At 46.5% G+C, this 20827-nt stretch overlaps 1 protein-coding gene across 4 annotated transcripts in view; it reads right to left on the reverse strand.

Moving 5' to 3' along the window:
• Positions 1-19998, reverse strand: part of CCDC13 (coiled-coil domain containing 13) — a 34275-nt gene extending 14277 nt beyond the window's left edge. For 3 of the 4 annotated variants that reach the window (XM_075827812.1, XM_075827811.1, XM_075827810.1), the window contains exons 1-9: positions 19880-19998; positions 16578-16790; positions 13197-13345; positions 11074-11216; positions 10546-10629; positions 6782-6898; positions 6592-6696; positions 4124-4288; positions 1396-1572 (exon numbers count right to left, since the gene is read on the reverse strand). In XM_075827812.1, coding sequence (XP_075683927.1) covers positions 1396-1572; positions 4124-4288; positions 6592-6696; positions 6782-6898; positions 10546-10629; positions 11074-11216; positions 13197-13345; positions 16578-16790; positions 19880-19944 — 1218 coding nt within the window. In that variant the 5' untranslated portion in view covers positions 19945-19998. Of the gene's footprint in view, positions 1-1395; positions 1573-4123; positions 4289-6591; positions 6697-6781; positions 6899-10545; positions 10630-11073; positions 11217-13196; positions 13346-16577; positions 16791-18034; positions 18114-19879 lie in introns of those variants that run through there. The other variant, XM_075827813.1, reaches the window with a different exon arrangement.
• Positions 19999-20827: the final 829 nt, after the last annotated feature.

Below are 20827 nucleotides of genomic sequence, written 5' to 3' on the forward strand. Positions count from 1 at the left end.
AGCTATTCACAGTCCCCTCTGTCCCTGCCTGGCACTGATCTGTATGATAGATAGATAGATAGATAGATAGATAGATAGAGACAGATATTAGTGTAAAGGTTCAGATAGCACCAGATACGTGGAAGGGTGAGGTTTTGCACGGATAGGGGCCCAACCCAAACATAAATATAAAAGAGTATCCGGCACACCAATATAGAAAAAAAGGTATTTTTTTTATTTTGTTTCTAATGCCAGTGGCAGAGTGCGACGTTTCGGTCTAGGTGACCTTCATCAGGCACTGAGCCGTGCTGGGCAACTGAATTGACGAGCGCTAGTGGTGCTGATAGCGGCTGGCCGCTGTATCATGGCGCTCATGATACATAGACCGAAACGTCGCACTCTGCCACTGGCATTAGAAACAAAATTAAAAAAAATACCTTTTTTTATATATTGGTGTGCCGGATACTCTTTTATATAGACAGATATTAGATAGATAGATCTATAGATAGATAGATCTAGAGATAGATAGATAGATAGATGTGGAAAAGATAAATGTAGCAGGACACATCGCTGAAGCCTGGGGAGGTGAGTAAACAACCAGACTACCAGGTATTAACCTGTCTTTTACCCTAGACCACCAGGGAATTAAATATTAACACCTCATCTACCCTATACCACCAAGGAAGGGGACATTACCTTAGACTAGAAGGAAATAAAATATAAACCTTTCTTCTACACTGCACCACTAAGGAAGGAACATTACCCTAAGGCACCAAAAAACCCTCACTTCTATCCTCGACCACCAAGGAAGGGGCATTACCCACTTGTCTTTGTTTGTCTAAACTTGGGTGCATCTTATTGTCCAGAAAATATGGTAACCCAATTTTATGTAACACATATTTATTTGACAGGAATAGATTTGTCATATACAATACGTTGAAAATGAAGAAGAATGAACGGTATAACGGTTGTGTAGAAGATAATCGTGCTGATCCTAAGGCTGGGAGCCATGACAGGGGAACCGCAATGGGTGCTCATACCATCCATTGAGTAGAATAAACGATTTTTAAGTCCTCCAGTATCAATAAACTCCCTCTGCTAGCTAACCTCTTTGTCCCTTTGAAAGGGAACCACTCCATCTTATATTTTGGGTCCTGTACCAAGAAAATGATTGGGGTGAGATTGATGCTGTAAGTAATAGCAGAGGAACCGCAATGGGTGTTCACACCATCTATGATTTACAATGTAGCTTAAATTGGTTTAGAAACACTGACAGACACTGTTACAATAAATGCTGCTACATCCCTACAAGAAGTTCTTAGTCATGTGGTGCAGTGGTAAGGAGGGTCCCGCTGGAAATCATGTAAATAAGTAAATAACACAGTCCTAATGTCACAACTATCAATGAGATGTTACCAGTAAGGCATCAATCAGCTCATCGTCATGTTTTCCCTTCTCTAGCAGCGTCACCATCTGCATCTTCAGGGTCTTCAGGTCATTGGACAAGGACTTGTTTCTGGCTTTTGAGGCATCAAACTTCTTTTTCAGTTCCTCATGTTCTTTCTTGAGAGCGTCGTGTTCTCCTGTCAGCCTCTAGGATTACACAAAACATAAATGAAGTTGGTTCAACGCTTTGATGAAATACTTTGTCAACACAATGTTTGAAGAGGTGCGGCCATGGGTACAGTCTTTATGCGGCATGCCCACTACGGTCATTTCCATTGTAGTTGCAGTTATTTCCATTGTAGTGGATGGGATTTGAAAATATTACTATTTGTTTTATACCATTTTTTATACTTTAAGTAGGACTCCAGTAAAAGTGGATCTCCAATTTCGACAGCCCCTTTGCTCTTTACAGCTACCCTGAAGGTGAACTGATTGCCGAGGATCCCACTGCTGGGACCCCTCCCGATCAGCTGGTATTGCTGGGAGGAAGAGACCGGATCACGCTCAGAGAAAAGACCTGCATTACATGGCACTCCTCTTCTTGATAACTTTCAGATAGTAGAAGAAGAGGGCAGAGGGAAGTGAAATAACATATGAATGCAGGATCAGACTACACACAGGGTTTGTTTGTAGTCTGTAACCATGGAGACTCCTAGATCTGGATAGGAACTGTGTACTCAAAACAGTAGATTTTGTATCAAGACTATGTGCAAAGTTGCTTAATTTAAAGGGGTTGTCTAGTTTAGAAAACTTATTTTTATACACCTTACTAGGGAGTTCTAACTTGTGAGTTAATAGAGGGGGGGGGGGGTCCTCTGATCAGGATCGTCATCTCTTGACCAGAGTGGAGAGCAGTTACATAGATCGTCTCTCGCTCTTAACCCGTTAGTGACATGCCAGAGGCATAGCCGAGCAGGTGCCTGTCAGTTTTACATTGACAGCCAATAATACGATGCAATACAGAAGTATTGCAGTGTATTATAAAAGCACAGTAAAGTTTCCTAGTGGGACTAATAAAAAAGTTTAATAAAGTTAAATAAATAAATAAAACCCCCAAAGAAAATAAAATGAAAAACCCACTTTTTCCCCTTACAAAATGCTTTATTATGAAAAAAAAAGTGAAAAAATTACACATATTTGTTATCGCCGCGTCCGTAACGACCCCAACTATAAAGTTATTACATTATTTAACCTGCTCGGCGAACGCTGTAAAAAGTCAAATTAAAAACAATGCCAGAATTGCTGTTTTTTGTGCATTCTGCCATCAAAAAAATGTGATAAAAAGTGATCAAAAATTTGCGTACTCCAAAATAAAAACTACAAGTCGTCCCGCAAAAAAAAAACAACCCTCATACAACTGCATCGGCCGAAAAATAAAAAAGTTACGGCTCTTCAAATATGGAGACACAAAAACAAATAATTAAAAAAAAACTGTTTTTACTGTGTAAAAGTAGAAAAACATAAGAAAACCATATAAATTTGGTATTGTCGCAATCATAACGACCCGCTGAATAAAGTTATCATGTTATTTATACCAGACGGTAAATGGCGTAAATTACGGACACCAAAAAAGAGTGGCGAAATTGCTGGTTTTTTTCTATTCCGCCCCAAAAAAAGTTCATAAAAGTTAATCAATAAATAACATGTACCCAAAAATGGTGCTATTAAAAAATACAACTTGTCCCGCAAAAAGAAAGTTCTTCTACAGCTATGTCGACGCAAAAATAAAATAGTTATAGCTCTTGGAATGCGACGATGGAAAAACGTAAAAAATTGGTCGGTGAAATTTTAATATCGGCTGGTCACTAAGGGGTTAAAGATTGGTCCTGTCCTGCCTTACGCATCCAACACATTGACATCTCTGTCGCCAAATTCTAAGAGCCATAACTTTTTTTTATGTTTCCGTTTTGTAACATTTTTTGGGTCGGTAAGGTGACAATTCTGGCGGATTGTTTTGTTTTTTTTGCGGAATAGATAGCGGAACAAATAAGGCTATATTGTGTTTAAAGCAGAAAAAGAGAAACTTGATTCAGCGCTGGCTTTAAAAGGAAGTAATATTCCAATTTTATTCAGATCATATTAAAAAGTTCATATCCATAGGGGTGGATGCATCAGATAGCAGGCCCACGCGTTTCAGACAAACTGCTTGTCCTCACTCATGGCGTGTTGATTTGTCTGAAACGCGTGGGCCTGCTATCTGATGCATCCACTCCTATGGATATGAACTTTTTAATATATTCTGAATAAAGTTGGATTACTTCCTTTTAAAGCCAGCGCTGAATCAAGTTTCCCTTTTACTGCTTTGATCTTCATCGTGTGCCGCCACGAGGATCCGTGCGCCATCTGGGCTCGGACATAGGATCGGTGAGCTGGAGGATTCCTCCCCCCTTTACTTCTACCAATTACGTTTACCCTTATTGTTTACATTACTTGCAATGTGCCTTTAGCGTAGTCCTGTTAAACTAGGGCTTAATAGAAGGACCAAATTGTCAGACCTGGGGGCCCTCATTATATCGTAGATTGGACAGATATTAGTAACTCAGAAGTTTCGGCAGTAGTCACAGTTTGGTAATTTTGTTATTTTTACTCACAGAGATATTGGCACATTTCTATCCATTTATGGCAGCCATTTTTACAAAACGGATGAACAGGAAGTGGCGATCATACAGATCATATGTAACAGGGGCGGATTATTCACCTCTAAGGTTTCTTTCCTCTCTTTCTCCAGGTTGCGGATCCTGAACAAGTTCTTTTCTTGAGCAGCGAATCTCTTTGGTATTGAAATGCCCAACATCTCCTCTTCCAGGCTGAGCTCGGGGACCGCACTCCTCCCTTGTCCCAGTTGACTCTCCAGCTCCCGCACCTGGAGGAAAGACGAAGAACCGGGCTAGTAAAATGTGACTGGCAAATCTTCATGTTTTATCTTGTGTCCCGCCTCATATAAATGATTGTATTCTGCTGACAGCGCCTACAGGAAAGAATCCGAGAATTTGGTTGCTCCTGCAGTTATCATTCACATTAACACATGCGTGCAATATTAAACTCCATATTACAGTTTGTATATAGAATTATTCTACATTGAGTCAATTTGTTAATACTTTACATTAATTATCCTGTACTGATCCTGATCACTCAAAGCATTCAGCAGAATAGTGAGTACAGCTCTGGAGTATAAAAAAAGATGTGACACCTAAAGTGTAATGGTGAAAATTAATGGTAATAAAGGCAGAGGACATTCGGTAGAATCAGTGTTGGACTCATTCTGAGTTTTGCTATGGTGCACTATGATTTGTGTGAAAGCAACCGAATATTGAGTGCAGCTCAGGATCAGTACAGGATAAGTAATGTAATGTATGTACACAGTGACTGCACCAGCAGAATAGTGAGTGCTGCTCTGGAGTATAATACAGGATGTAACTCAGGATAAGTACAGGATAAGTAATGTAATGTATGTACACAGTGACTCCACCAGCAGAATAGTGAGGGCTGCTCTGGAGTATAATACAGGATGTAACTCAGGATCAGTACAGGATAAGTAATGTCATGTATGTACACAGTGACTCCACCAGCAGAATAGTGAGTGCAGCTCTGGAGTATAATACAGGATGTAACTCAGGATCAGTACAGGATAAGTAATGTCATGTATGTACACAGTGACTCCACCAGCAGAATAGTGAGTGCAGCTCTGGAGTATAATACAGGATGTAACTCAGGATCAGTACAGGATAAGTAATGTAATGTATGTACACAGTGACTCCACCAGCAGAATAGTGAGGGCAGCTCTGGAGTATAATACAGGATGTAACTCAGGATCAGTACAGGATAAGTAATGTATGTACACAGTGACTCCACCAGCAGAATAGTGAGTGCAGCTCTGGAGTAGAATACAGGGTGTAACTCAGAATCAGTACAGGATAAGTAATGTAATGTATGTACACAGTGACTCCACCAGCAGAATAGTGAGTGCAGCTCTGGAGTATAATACAGGATGTAACTCAGGATCAGTACAGGATAAGTAATAAATGTACACAGTGACTCCACCAGCAGAATAGTGAGTGCAGCTCTGGAGTATAATACAGGGTGTAACTCAGGATCAGTACAGGATAAGTAATGTAATGTATGTACACAGTGACTCCACCAGCAGAATAGTGAGTGCAGCTCTGGAGTATAATACAGGATGTAACTCAGGATCAGTACAGGATAAGTAATGTCATGTATGTACACAGTGACTCCACCAGCAGAATAGTGAGTGCAGCTCTGGAGTATAATACAGGATGTAACTCAGGATCAGTACAGGATAAGTAATGTAATGTATGTACACAGTGACTCCACCAGCAGAATAGTGAGTGCAGCTCCGGAGTATAATATAGGATGTAACTCAGGATCAGTACAGGATAAGTAATGTAATGTATGTACACAGTGACTCCACCAGCAGGATAGTGAGTGCAGCTCTGGAGTATAATACAGGATGTAACTCAGGATCAGTACAAGATAAGTAATGTATGTACACAGTGACTCCACCAGCAGAATAGGGAGTGCAGCTCTGGAGTATAATACAGGATATAACTCAGGACCAGTACAGGATAAGTAATGTAATGTATGTACACAGTGACTCCACCTGCAGAATAGTGAGTGCAGCTCTGGAGTATAATACAGGATGTAACTCAGGATCAGTACAGGATAAGTAATGTAATGTATGTACACAGTGACTCCACCAGCAGAATAGTGAGTGCAGCTCTGGAGTATAATACAGGATGTAACTCCGGATCAGTACAGGATAAGTAATGTAATGTATGTACACAGTGACTCCACCAGCAGAATAGGGAGTGCAGCTCTGGAGTATAATACAGGATGTAACTCAGGATCAGTACAGGATAAGTAATGTAATGTATGTACACAGTGACTCCACCAGCAGGATAGTGAGTGCAGCTCCGGAGTATAATACAGGATATAACTCAGGATCAGTACAGGATAAGTAATGTCATCTCTTCTGTAGATTATTTCTTTATGTGGCCTGCAAAATGTTAGTGACCTTCCTAAGAAGAAGTCATATGGATCTTAGACCCCAGTTAACGTTTAGCCACAATTGGTCTACCCACACAGGGGTTGTTTGGAAAAAAACGTTAAAAAAAAGTTACTTGCACACATATCCCTGATTCTACTCACCTTGCCTTGTAACACAAGGATCTGTTGTGCTCGCCCTCTCCAGCCGCCTCCTGAGGAAACCATCTGAGAAATGTTCACATCTTCACCGACCTCGCCGACTATCACCTGTAGGTTCATGTGATAATGTAAATGTTCCCTTCTCAAGAAGCCCGCACGTTACATGGGGCATCTCTCCGTGGCGGGGTTATACCTTGTGCGCCACCTTCAGCTCCTGCCTTGTGCTCTGGATTTGGTTACGATATTCAGCCACTTTGAGGTTGGCAGCCGCCAGCTTCTCCTGTAAAGCTTTCATCTCTGAGCTGTCCGGCTGCAGACAGATAAGGGATTACACAATCATTTGTATTATACATTTGTCATTTCCCTTCCCTTGTCAGGATCACTCAGCAGGGGGCGATAATGAGCACAGGAGAAAGCTCCTCCCAGAATATGAAATCTGTGCTCCACCCTGAGGCATGATGGGAGGGACAATCAGAATAAAAAGAAATAATGGTATTTAGAAAAGATGTTGTGAAATGACCAGTGGGGTACACATAAATCATAGGGCCCCATAGCAAAACTCAGAACGGGCCCCAGAGCTTCACTCACCGCTCCGATACATGTAATATTTCTATATTACATTTAATATCCACCATCATTTCATAATATATCGCTACAGGGGTGAACTTGTGGCTTTTTTTCTGGTGCAGATCTTCAAATCTTCTGCTTTTCCTGAAAACTCTCTACCTAGAGCCACCACTAGGGGGAGCTTGTATTGGCCGCCTCACTCCGCTCAGGTGTACTTAACTGCCATAAGTGTTCTCCTTCTGCCCGTTGCCGCACCACTGCTCTGAGGTCCGCGTCTGGCGGCCTACCTCATCTGAGGGCGTTTTGCCTGGGTCCTAGTTCGCACACGCGCTGACACTTGCTTTCTTAAAGGGCCAGTGCACCAAAATTATTTTCACCCAGCTTCCCTGGGTATTTAAGTTCCTCCCCTTTCCATGCTCTTTGCCAGATCAATTTGATTCTTCTAGTGTTCCCTGTGTTCCTAGAGTTTCAGCTATCTTGTTTATTAGATTTCCTGTGTTTCGACCTTAGTCTGTACTCTGACCATCTATGCCTGCCTTGACCTTTTGCTTAGTTACCTGTGAGGAACTTCTGCCACCTGCCCAAACCATCAGCTACGTGACTTGCTACGAACCTTGCCTAACCTTTTGCTATACCTGACCCTGCTCACTGACGCCACACCTGTTATGTTGGCCATCACCAAAGGAGATTACTCTGAGGGTAGCGACCTGGGGTTCCTCAGCAGCAATGTCCAGATCCCTGTACTGGGGTTAATGGGTAAAGACCAGGGGTACCCTTAGACACCTCTCCCCGATTTAGCCCCATGTCAAATCCCTTGGTGACAAGGTGGGTTCACACCGCCCTCTGCTGGCCTCATGAGAGAAAATCCCACGGGCCCCATGACAGAGCCCGCGCATATAGAATTATAAAGTTATTACTGAACTTAAAGGGTAACTAAACTTTTAAAAAAACTTTCGACATGTCAAAGTGACATGTCGGAAGTTTTGATCGGTGGAAGTCCAAACATTGAGACCCCCACCGATCACTAAAACAAAGCAGCAAAAGCGCTCGGGTGAGCCCTGTGCCGCTTTGTTTATGATCGACTTTCCTCTAAACGCCGAGCGAGTGGTGTCTATAAGTCCGTACAGCGCTTGCTCGGCTTTCTGAGGAAAGCCGATCAGAAACGAAGCAGCACAGCGCACACCGGAGCACTTCTGCCGCTTCGTTTCAACAATCAGTGGGGGTCTCAGTGCTCAGACGCCACCGGTCAAAACTTCTGACATGTGAAAAGGTTTTTAAAAGTTTAGTTACCCGTTAAAAGTAGCTGTAAAAATCTCTATGCAGTGAGCTCCCCCTAGTGGCGGCTGCCAGTAAACGCATGGACTATGTGACATGAAGCAGGGGAAGCATCTCACTGCCAGGCCCTCTCTCGCCACGAGCCCCATAGCAGTCGTGTGGTGTCCCTCTATGGTAGATACTCCCCTGGTAGTGACTGTAACTGATCACTAAAGGGTCCTGGTAAATATATTTGAAATCTAACCTTTATTGGTATACACTGAGGGACTGTGCACACTGGGCAGATTAGCAGCGGATTACGGTAGCAGTTGAACAAATCTCCCCCACACGCTGCAGAAAAAATCTGCTGAGAAAACGTTCATAAATTGACCTGGGGTGCAAATGATTAATTCGCCTCATGTCAATTTACGCTGCGGAATCGCTCAACTTTTGTTGCGATCTTTCCCCATTGAATTCGGGATAAAAAGGGGAAAAAATAGCAAATGTAGCAGTTTTTGCCGTAGAATAATCCACCGCAAAATTCCCGAATCTGAAGAAAACGTCCATCTTTTTCTTGTTTAAATTGAATTGATGAAGTCCCTACCCCCTGGCCTTGTCCTAGCGACGGCCCCTTGTTCCTTGGCTGTTTTACGCGCTGCTGGTCTCCTGGGATGAAGTTTCATTCCATGTGACTACTGAAGCCAATCACAGGCTGTAGCGGTCACATGGGCTGCAGCGTCATCACAGAAGAGAATGGACCAGGGAGGCATCACTGTTGCAACACCATTGACCTTTTTCTGCTTTGCTTTCCGCAGCGGTGATTCCGGACAAAAATCTGCACTATCATTCGGTGCTGTTTTTCGGCTGGAATTCCCTAGGTCGAATACACTGCTTGCTTTTCCTTAGCGTATCCGACCTTTGTGCACATACCCTACAAGTTATGGAAACCTACGGCGGCCACCAGAGGGAGCTCACTGTATACTATGTTACTACTAGGCTCAATGCATGAGGCCATGATCACACGTTTACCCCACTGACCTTCAAAGGAGCCGATCCCCACATTAATCCTGAAACGTTCAGCTGTAGATTTATGCTGTGGTTTACCTGGTCTGGTGCAAATCCTCACTGTGTGAACATACCCTGACAATATGCAGTGAGCTCTAAAAGGGGTTTACCCCACTCCGACATTTATGGCACGTCCACAACATAAATGCCACAAATGTCTGATAGACGTGGTCACAGCTCTGAGACTGGCGCCTACCTCCAGAACGGCCATAGAAACGAATAGAGAGAGCCGCCAGCACGCGCAACCCCCTCTCCATTACTTGTCTGCCTTGATGTGACGACCAGTGGTTTGACGACCCCCGTCCAGGAGATACGCGAGGGTCCCGAAGCTGGAACACGTATCTATTAGACATTGGTGGCCATGAGGTCACTTCTGATGGGCCTATGTGTGGGCAGCGGACTCGGCGGACATTCCCATTAAGCTGCCGATACACATTAGATAACAGTCGACTGCGCTATTGATTCCATCAAAACGACGGAACCCTTACACAACGGAGACGAACGGAAACCATTGGCACCGGATCCGTCACCATTAAAATCAATGGTGATGGAAACGGAAAGATATGGTTTCCGTTTGCGTCTGCCAGGAACGGAGCCCTAGCTCAGATGTAAACGCAGCCGTATGTGTACGAGGCCCCGGCGGATGTTAGAACAATGTCCAGGGAAAACAGGATGGGACATGTTGGGTTTCCGCACGCCTGATCCTTTGTTCCCGAGGTCGATCCATCTGCAGCTTCTGCCCCAATAAAATAATCATGATGGGGCAAACACGCATTTCTATGGAGGTGTCGGCTTGTTCGGCCCAATAGCTGCCTCATGTATAAAAGGCAAAGTCCCACAGGGCTCTACAGAGCTTACACCCCTTTGACACGGCTCAGAGATTTCTACTAGTGAATATCTGATACAAAAGTCTAAGGAAAAGGTCACTGGTTTTTAAGTTGTGGAAATCTCCGAGCAGTGTCAAAGGGGTGAAAGTTCTCTGTGGAGCCCTTTGGTACGTCAGTGGTGGTCCGAGATCTCAGGCTATAGCTGTGGCCTATTAGAAGATCCGTTAGACAGCTGTAAACTCACCGGGGTTACGTCTGCAGAGTGGGGGACCCTCAGCCCGGCTCCTGAGTCTTTCCCTGTGTGATCTGGAGGATTTGAGTTCTGAAGCTGCAAAACAAATATCACGAGTCTTTCAATCTGAAAACCCCAAATGAAATTCATTGTATCGTTTACCCCCCTCTCCTTGTACAACCCGTGCCCTTATCCAACTGCTGGGTTTAGAGACATGGGGAATACCGCGCAGGTGCAAACAGTCCCGTGACGCCCTCCCCCTAGCCTCCTCTTCTTGATAACCAGGCTATACAGGCTTCTTTGTTTACAGTCTGTAACCATGGAAACACATAGGACTGCATGGGAGCTGTGTGCACAAAACGGTATTGTAGAAAGGGTTTTTACTAAGCTGGATGTGACATTTCATTTGTTTTGGGAAATCTGCGTGACATTCCTTGTTTTATCGAAGAAAAAAAAAATGCCCAATTTTTGCTAAAGGAAAGCTGTCAACAAAACGACCCCCATAAATGTGCCCCCCAAATCTGGGTCTCGTGTTTTTACCTCCCTCTCTAGCTCCTTCACTTTGTTATTCAGCTGTCGCACTTTCGTTTTCTCGCTTTCCATCTCAGCAGTCAGATCCCGGTTCTTTTTGGACAATTCTACGATTTTCGTGGCGGCGACATCTCCAGTCATGCCCGCCGTCCCTGCGATCGAAGGCTGAAATGTTTACCGTGTATCACGACGCGCTTTACAAGGGCAAACTACTCGTTTTGGCGACTTTCTACAGGCTCTTAACCTATTTTTATAAATGGATATTTAAAGGTTAGTGACAGTGTTCCTGCGAAGATCCCTAGTTGTCTAGAGAGGTTCATAGGTTAATACCTAACATCTGAGGTGGTCTATGGGGGCGAAGGGGTTAATCGTAGTATCCATGGTGCTCTATGACGGTTATTTGGTAGTATTCCTGGAAGTCTAGGGTGAGCTAGGGGTTAACATATAATATTTCTGGTGGTTTAGGATGGATAGTTAAATGGTATTATCTGCAGTGATCAAGGGCAGAAAAGGGTTAAACTGTACATAAAATGTCATTCTATATATCTATATAGGTTCTGTGCGGAATTATTTCATAATATGTCTTTGTAGGGGGTTAGTTTTTCTGATACAGAGCTCCAAATCCTCTGCTTACCAGTCACACAGCCATAAAATTACATGATAACATTCTACTGCCTGCAGTCCCCACTAGGGGGAGTTCACTACATACAGTATATACAGCTCCCATAGAGCTACACGATAAGATTCTATTGTCTGCAGTCACCACTAGGGGGAGCTCACTACATAAATATATACAGCTCGCAGAGAGCTACATGATAACATTCTGCTGCCTGCAGTCACCACTAGGGGGAGCACACTACATACAGATCTATACAGCTCCCATAGAGTTACATAATAACATTCTACTGCCTGCAGTCACCACTAGGGGGAGCTCACTACATAAATATATACAGCTCCCAGGGAGCTACATGATAACATTATGCTGCCTGCAGTCACCACTAGGGGAAGCTCACTACATACATATATATATATACAGCTCCCATAGAGTTACATGATAACATTCTACTGCCTGCAGTCACCACTAGGGGGAACACACTACATACAGATATACTGCGCCCCGAGAGCTACATGATAACATTCTGCTGCCTGCAGTCACCACTAGGAGAAGCTCACTACATACAGATATATACAGCTCCCATAGAGTTAGATGATAACATTATGCTGCCTGCAGTCACCAATAGGGGAAGCTCACTACATACATATATATATACAGCTCCCATAGAGTTACATGATAACATTCTACTGCCTGCAGTCCCCACTAGGGGGAGCTCACTACATACAGATATATACAGCTCCCAGAGAGCTACATGATAACATTCTACTGCCTGCAGTCACCACTAGGGGGAGTTCACGACATACATATATATACAGCTCCCATAGAGTTACATAATAACATTCTACTGCCTGCAGTCACCACTAGGGGGAGCTCACTACATATATATATATATATATATATATATATACAGCTCCCAGAGAGTTACATGATAACATTCTACTGCCTGCAGTCACCACTAGGGGGAGCTCACTACATACAGATATATACAGCTCCCATAGATTTACATGATAACATTTTACTGCCTGCAGTCACCACTAGGGGGAGTTCACAACATACATATATATACAGATCCCATAGAATTACATGATAACATTCTACTGTCTGCAGTCACCACTAGGGGGAGCTCACTACATACAGATATATACAGCTCCCATAGATTTACATGATAACATTCTACTGCCTGCAGTCACCACTAGGGGGAGCTCACTACATACAGATTTACGCTGGTCCCATTGAACACTATACTAGCTGTATGTAGCTCCCTCTTGTGGTAGCTAGAACATTTTGTTGCATTTACCACTATGGTTGGGTGGCTGCCTCTCCCATGCTGCACATTAGGTACAAAGAAACTAAAAGATAATAAGAAGCCAGTATGCAGCTCTGGATGTGACTGGAGTATAATGCATTATGTTATACTTTAACCTAATCATAAGTCTTGTCGTTCTAGCGTAGCTGGAAAACCTTATATAGGATATTTAGCTACGTTGTGATGTTGGTACGTTCAGGGTGGAGTCACCTGTCAGCGCTATCTTGTTGTCTTCCACTTTCCTTCTGAGATGTTTAATCTCAAACTCTTTCTCCTTGAGAAGTTTGTAGAGCCGCCCGTTCTCATCCTGCAGCTCCCGTATCTGACCCTGCAACTGCTCGTTCTCATCTTCCAGGAGCCTGCGGAGGAGGAAGGGTTTAGTATTCAGGTCATATACGGTATATCCCACAATGCAGCATTTCTAATGGCAAATTCATACTAATAGGAAGGTAGATGGCGCTGGAGAGTCACCTGGGTTTATAAGACCTGTACCCACACCCATCTCACTCCAGAGGGAAAGCTCACAGCAGTGGTGGTGTCGATGCCCTGCAGGAAACAGGAGACCCCAGACCGATAGAAGACAGACAAGTGGTGCGATCTGAGGACTGGCATCCAGAAGTGTTATCAGAGGTACTGAACGGAGCTCAGCAAGAGCCAATAAGCTGAGGAGGGTCTTCAAAAAATGTGATGCTCATTTATTGCCTGTAGTGTTGGCTGATGTTTTGCTCTGCACTATGAGGGGACGAACACACACGGCGTAAACACTGCGGATTTCCTGCAATGGCTTAATTGCGGAAAATCCGCAGCGTATTACAGTAGCAGCGGTCTGGGTGATATTTCAACAAATCCGCCGAAAAAAAACGCACATAAATTGACCTGCGGCGCGGTTTCTTCAACCGCAGCATGTCAATTAATGCTGCGAAATCGCGGCTCTTCTGTTGCGGGTTTTCCCACTGAATTCAATGGGGCGCCTAAACCCGCAACAAAGTGGTGTGTGTTGCGATATTTGCGGCGGAATCACAGACGTTACGCCGCAAAAATCACAAATAAGAAAAAAAATAAAAAAGTTATACTTATCCAGAGTTCCCTGCTTCTTCTCCAGTCCGGCCTCCCTGGATGACGTAGCAGGTCATGTGACCGCTGAAGCCAATGACGGGCCAATCACAGGCTGCAGCGGTCACCTGGCCTGAAACGTCATCCAGGGAGGTCGGAGCGGACGTCCAGGAGGGAGGGGTAAGTATGTGCAATAATTTACGCCCGAAAAAACACACCAGTGTGGTGCGGAATTTTGATTGGCATTCCCTGCGGTGTTCAGGGCGGATACGCTGCGCAGCTTCACGCCGTGTGTGTAACTACCCTTCGGGTACAAGTATGATCTGTGACTCCAGCTTTACTGCATTGCCTATTGGAGTCTGAAATTCTGTACACACGTGGCCCAGTTATGCCTGTCTAGTTTATAACTACCCTTTTCCAATACCCTTTATGGGCAGTAGAAGGCGGGGTCCCCCGGTCCCCTACATGTACTGCATTCTGGAGGTCAAGAATCTGTACACACCCCATTTAGTGCATACGGCCAGAATGTCTACGATATGCCGATACAAACTGGATAGACCATACATGCAGCCTAGCAGGTAGGGGGCCACTGTCACCTTAAAAGCAGCTTCCTACTGTCTATTACAGGGGTAAACTGGGGGACCGCGGTCCGAACACAGACCGCGGGTGCCAGTTGTCCCGACCAGTGGGACCGCTAGCACCGGGTATGCGGGGCCGAAGCCCCAGATTTTTGGCTGTGTGTGGTGCTATCTACAGGGGGCTGTGTGTGGCGCTATCTACAGGGGGCTGTGTGTGGCACTATTTACAGGGGGGCTGTGTGTGGTGCTATCTACAGGGGGCTGTGTGTGGAGCTATCTACAGGGGGCTGTGTGTGGCACTATCTACAGGGGGGCTCTGTGTGGCACTATTTACAGGGGGCTGTGTGTGGAGCTATCTACAGGGGGGCTGTGTGTGGCACTATCTACAGGGGGGCTGTGTGTGGCACTATCTACAGGGGGGCTGTGTGTGGCACTATCTACAGGGGGGCTGTTAGTGGCACTATTTACAGGGGGACTGTGTGTGGCACTATCTACAGGGGGGCTGTGTGTGGCACTATCTACAGGGGGACTCTGTGTGGCGCTATCTACAGGGGGGCTGTGTGTGGCGCTATCTACAGGGGGGGCTGTGTGTGGCACTATGTAAAGGTAGACTGTGTGTGGTGCTATCTACAGGGGGCTGTGTGTGGCACTATTTACAGGGGGGCTGTGTGTGGTGCTATCTACAGGGGGCTGTGTGTGGCGCTATCTACAGGGGGCTGTGTGTGGCACTATTTACAGGGGGGCTGTGTGTGGTGCTATCTACAGGGGGCTGTGTGTGGAGCTATCTACAGGGGGCTGTGTGTGGCACTATCTACAGGGGGGCTGTGTGTGGCACTATTTACAGGGGGACTGTGTGTGGCACTATCTACAGGGGGGCTGTGTGTGGCACTATCTACAGGGGGGCTGTGTGTGGCACTATTTACAGGGGGACTGTGTGGCGCTATCTACAGGGGGGCTGTGTGTGGCACTATTTACAGGGGGACTGTGTGTGGCACTATCTACAGGGGGGCTGTGTGTGGCACTATTTACAGGGGGACTGTGTGGCGCTATCTACAGGGGGGCTGTGTGTGGCACTATCTACAGGGGCACTGTGTGTGGCGCTATCTACAGGGGGGCTGTGTGTGGCACTTTGTAAAGGTAGACTGTGTGTGGTGCTATCTACAGGGTGTGTGTGGCGCTATCTACAGGGGACACTATGTGTGGCACTATCTACAGGGACTGTGTGTGGCACTATCTACAGGAGGATTACGTGTGGCCCCATCTACAGGGGACACTCTGTGTGGCACTATCTACAAATCTTTACTACTGGTGTTCAGCTCTGACCTTCGCCTGACGACAGACCCCGGTAAGTGGATCTTTGCTAAAAGTAGATGAGTACCCCTGGTCAATTAGATTGCATGTAGGAGACTGGGCTATGAACTTCATGGTTGGAAATTACTGGTGAATTGTTAGGCTGGTCATACACATTACATGTATGCCGGCCGAACCCGCCAATCTCTGCGAGACCGGCCGACCATCTATTGTGTATGACGTTGACCCGACTCTACCCTGACGGCAGATGTCGGGGGAGATAAGGATCGGACTGTTGGATTCCAACATTTGCCGATCCGTTTGTGTGCGAGTAGATGAGCCGATGCCAGAGGAATCTGGCAGCAGATTTACTCCTTCCTATTGAGAACGCATGCGTGTGGTGGGTCTGGAGGAATAGCTGCCAGGCGAACGAGCGTCTTACCGACAGCTATCTGAAATATAAGGCCGGCTTTAGAGAAACAAAAGATGCTGTTCTATGCTTAGATATAAAGAGCGAGGGGCCCTGTTCTTGTACGGGGGGGGGCTATGCTTTCTGTATCCGCCCCTGGGACTGATGTTTACCAAATACCTATAGATACCAAACAAGTCAGCAGACTTTGTTGTAATGTGACGGTTGCGGTAAAAGTGGCAGTGACCCGGACGTTCCTACCTACTGCGCAGCTCATTGGAGGACTCAGCGTCAGTCTGCAGCAGGTTCAGCTGGTCCCGAACGCCAAACGCGTCAGCCTTGTGGTCACCCTGATTGTGTTTCTCTCTCTTGCGCTCCGTCAGTCTCTGTAGACGCTTCTGCTGCTGCTCCTGTAACGCTCTGAACTGCAGCCGCAGGTTCTCGTTCACGGTGGCGTCTGACTCCATGATGATCCTGGAGAGAGAAAAGATTCATTCATAGTCTCCAATTACATAGGATGGAAGGTAACAGGGGAGACCTCAAAAACCGAGAGGGGGAGGAGCCTCTGAGTGACCGGCTGACAGAGAAACTAGCCCCATGAGTGGTTGTCAGAGTCCCAGAAACTGCAGGAGTCCAAGCGCACACAGCTGAGCGCACAAGGAGTCAGGAGCGCACACAGCTGAGCGCACAAGGAGTCAGGAGCGCAACTTCCAATCTTGGTCGGATGTTTTTCTAGGAATACATTATTGAAAAAACTCCTCCCCCGCAGATCCTCAGGACAGGGGTCCGCAGCTCAGTCTGGCTCCATCCCCATGGGCGAGGTGACACTTCACAGGCCTCCACCTCTGTGAGCATCTTAGTATTAGCAATCAGGAGGGTGGGGAACCAGCCAGAGGGTCGTGCTGCCCCTTCCTCTACTAGGGGGAGGAGTAAATGGGGTGATATGGTGGTGGGATAAGTGTCTATTACCTTCAGGGGCCTGCGTATGACTGTGGTGGGCAGGGCCACCATTAGGGCAGTACAGCCAGTACTGCCGTCAGGGGCTTGGCTAAAATGTTAAAAAAATGGGGCCCGTCGGTGACAGCCATCAGTTACTCTTGGTAACTAAGGTTTCAATAGAAGCTTCTCCACTCGGGCCCTAAACTACGGATGGACGCTGATGAAACGCAGGTGAGGGGGTGGAGGTAAAGAGCATGGAGAACCTTCCATAGCCAACAGTTACTCTTGGTGGTCAATGCAGCTTCAACAAAAGCTGCGACATGGACGGCTGGACGCTGACGTCACTCAGGTACAAAAGCTGCGACACGGACGGCTGGACGCCACTCAGATTATACGTAATTACGGACAAAAACTATGGTTATGTGCATGGGGCCTTAGATTGTGCAACCTCCATTGGGCCCACTTTCCCCAATAGTGACCTTTGCCCCCTGTATTCTGCCTCCTCACTGCACACGTATGACCCCTTGGTCCTTGTTATAGTATGACCCCTCCACCTTGATGAATGTCATGCTATCTCATTCCCATATCGCTGCATGGACTCTCAATGGTCGGGTCTGGGTGCTGAGCTGACACTGATCTCGAGAACTGCTGGTCACGGATCCTGGAGGACATGTGGTCCAGCGTGGAACTCTCCATTTCTATCTTTGGGAAATGCGGAAACAGCAAAGTGCGGACGACTGTTTTATATGTCACATTCTGTAAACCGTAATAGAACTGACCACGCAAGCAACGCGACCGCTCCGTGGACCTTATCCCAGGACTATCGGACCAATCAGAATTGTTTGGACCATAAATATTCTGCAGGAAGAGAATTTTTCATGTTTTTTTTGTTTGATAAAACAATCGACATTGTAGAGAAGTATTCAAATAACTATATATGTCCCACCATAGAAAAGCAAAATGAATCTGTTACTGCGCAATTCTGGAGAAAAAAAAATCCAAAAAGAGAAGAAAAAATGAAAACCTGGTGTAATAAAGTTTTGCTTTTTATAACCTATCTTTTTGTGCTTCCGCTTTTTCATTAGAAAATAAAAAAATGAGATGGAAAAAAATAAAAGCAACTGTTCTGATAATGGCGCTGGGGTGATGGGGGGCTGGGGTGATGGGGGGCTGGGGTGATGGGGGGCTGGGGTGATGGGCGCTGGGGTGATGGGCGCTGGGGTGATGGGGTGATGGGGGGCTGGGGTGATGGGGGGCTGGGGTGATGGGACGCTGGGGTGATGGGGCGCTGGGGTGATGGGGGCTGGGGTGATGGGGGGCTGGGTGATGGGGGGCTGGAGTGATGGGGGCTGGGGTGATGGGGGCTGGGGTGATGGGGGGCTGGAACTTTGGCTGTATGGGGCCCATAATCTAGTGATGGAGGTCCTGGCGGTCGGTGAGGCCACATCACTTTCTCCAGACAGTCGTAACTTGGACGCACATTGTAGATGCCTGAACCTCATGTCAGTGTCTGAACCCCTCAGTTACGTGGTTGTAACTATTAAGGGGGCACTGCAGATGTTATGGGGCACTGTGGATGTCATGAAAGCACTGTGGGTGTTATGGGGGCACTGTGAGCGTTATGGGGGCACTGTGAGCGTTATGGGGGCACTGTGGGTGTTATGGGCGCACTGTGTGTGTTATGGGGGCACTGTGAGCGTTATGGGGGCACTGTGGGTGTTATGGGCGCACTGTGTGTGTTATGGGCGCACTGTGGGTGTTATGAAAGCACTGTGGGTGTTATGGGGGCACTGTGGACGTTATGGGGGCATTGTGGGTGTTATGGGGGCACTGTGGGTGTTATGGGGGCACTGTGGGTGTTATGGGGGCACTGTGGGTGTTATGGGGGTAGTGTGGCAGTTGTTGGGGCACAGTAGGTGTTACGGGGCAATGTGGTTATTACGGGGCAGTGTGGTTGTTACAAGGCAGTGTGGTTGTTACGAGGCAGTGTGGTTGTTACGAGGCAGTGTGGTTGTTACGAGGCAGTGTGGTTGTTACGAGGCAGTGTGGTTGTTACGGGCCAGCGTGGCTGTTATGGGGGCACTGTGGCTGGAATGGGGCTGTGTGGCAGTTATGTGGCACTGTAGGTGTTATGTGGCACTGTGGCAGTTATGGGCGCACTATGGCAGTTATGGGGGCACTGTAGGTGTTATGGGGCCGTTTTAAGCGTTATGGGGGCACTGTGGTTGTTAAGGGGGCAGTTTGGCTTCTAAGGGTACACTGTAGGTGTTATGTGGCACTGTGGCAGTTATGGGGGCAGTGTAGGTGTTATGGGGCAGTTTTAAGCGTTATGGGGGTACTGTGGTTGTTATGGGGGCAGTTTGGCTTCTAAGGGGACACTGTAGGTGTTATGGGGGCACTGTCGCTGTCACTTTTGTGAGGGTTATAAACATCATCCACCATTATCATTTATACACTGAGCGGAGAGGAACACGGATGTCTCGTCTCATCTGTACTATGTGTAGTGGAACTACAAGTGTCAGCAGTCCGGCCTCTACTACCTACAGACATCGGCAGAGCAGCAGAGAAGAGGTCTATGGAGGATATAACCCAAATCCCAGTCCCCCTCCTCCCGGGCCACTCACCCGTTCTCCCGTTGTCCGTCCTCAGAAGGAGGCGGAGGACGCGTCACCGGGGTAACCAGCTCCATGGAAACGGCGCTGCGGACGTCATCAGTGAGAGACGCCGAGAGCGTCCCCTAGGGGCTGAGCGCGCCCGTGCCCGCAGGGACGTCAGGAGACGTTCCCCACTAATCAGAACTGGGAGAGCTGGGTGACGACCACAGCATTCACCCACGTCATCCAGCTTCCCTAGACGCCAAATTTGTCTTATTATTTGGCCATTCATCCTCTGCTCGCATATTGCTGAATAATGGGGAATACTTGTTGCACTGAACGTTGGGTGATTACCCCTGAAGGGGCTGCAGTGGCCGTCACCCGAATGTCCACAATATTTAGTGACACATCCCGCGTTCCCATAGCAATGTATGTACACAGTGACTCCAGCAGCAGAATAGTGAGTGCAGCTCTGGAGTATAATACAGGATGTAACTCAGGATCAGTACAGGATAAGTAATGTATGTACACAGTGACTCCACCAGCAGAATAGTGAGTGCAGCTCTGGAGTATAATACAGGATGTAACTCAGGATCAGTACAGGAGAAGTAATGTATGTACACAGTGACTCCACCAGCAGAATAGTGAGTGCAGCTCTGGAGTATAATATAGGATGTAACGCTGGATCTGTACAGGATAAGTAATGTAATGTATGTACACAGTGACTCCACCAGCAGAATAGTGAGTACAGCTCTGGAGTATAATACAAGATATAACTCAGGATCAGCACAGGATAAGTAATGTAATGTATATACACAGTGACTCCACCAGCAGAATAGTGAGTGCAGCTCTGGAGTATAATACAGGATATAACTCAGGATCAGCACAGGATAAGTAATGTAATGTATGTACACAGTGACTCCACTAGCAGAATAGTGAGTGCAGCTCTGGAGTATAATACAGGATGTAACTCAGGAT

Source organism: Rhinoderma darwinii, chromosome 5, assembly GCF_050947455.1.
Source record: "Rhinoderma darwinii isolate aRhiDar2 chromosome 5, aRhiDar2.hap1, whole genome shotgun sequence".
Classification (NCBI taxonomy): Eukaryota; Metazoa; Chordata; class Amphibia; order Anura; family Rhinodermatidae; genus Rhinoderma; species Rhinoderma darwinii.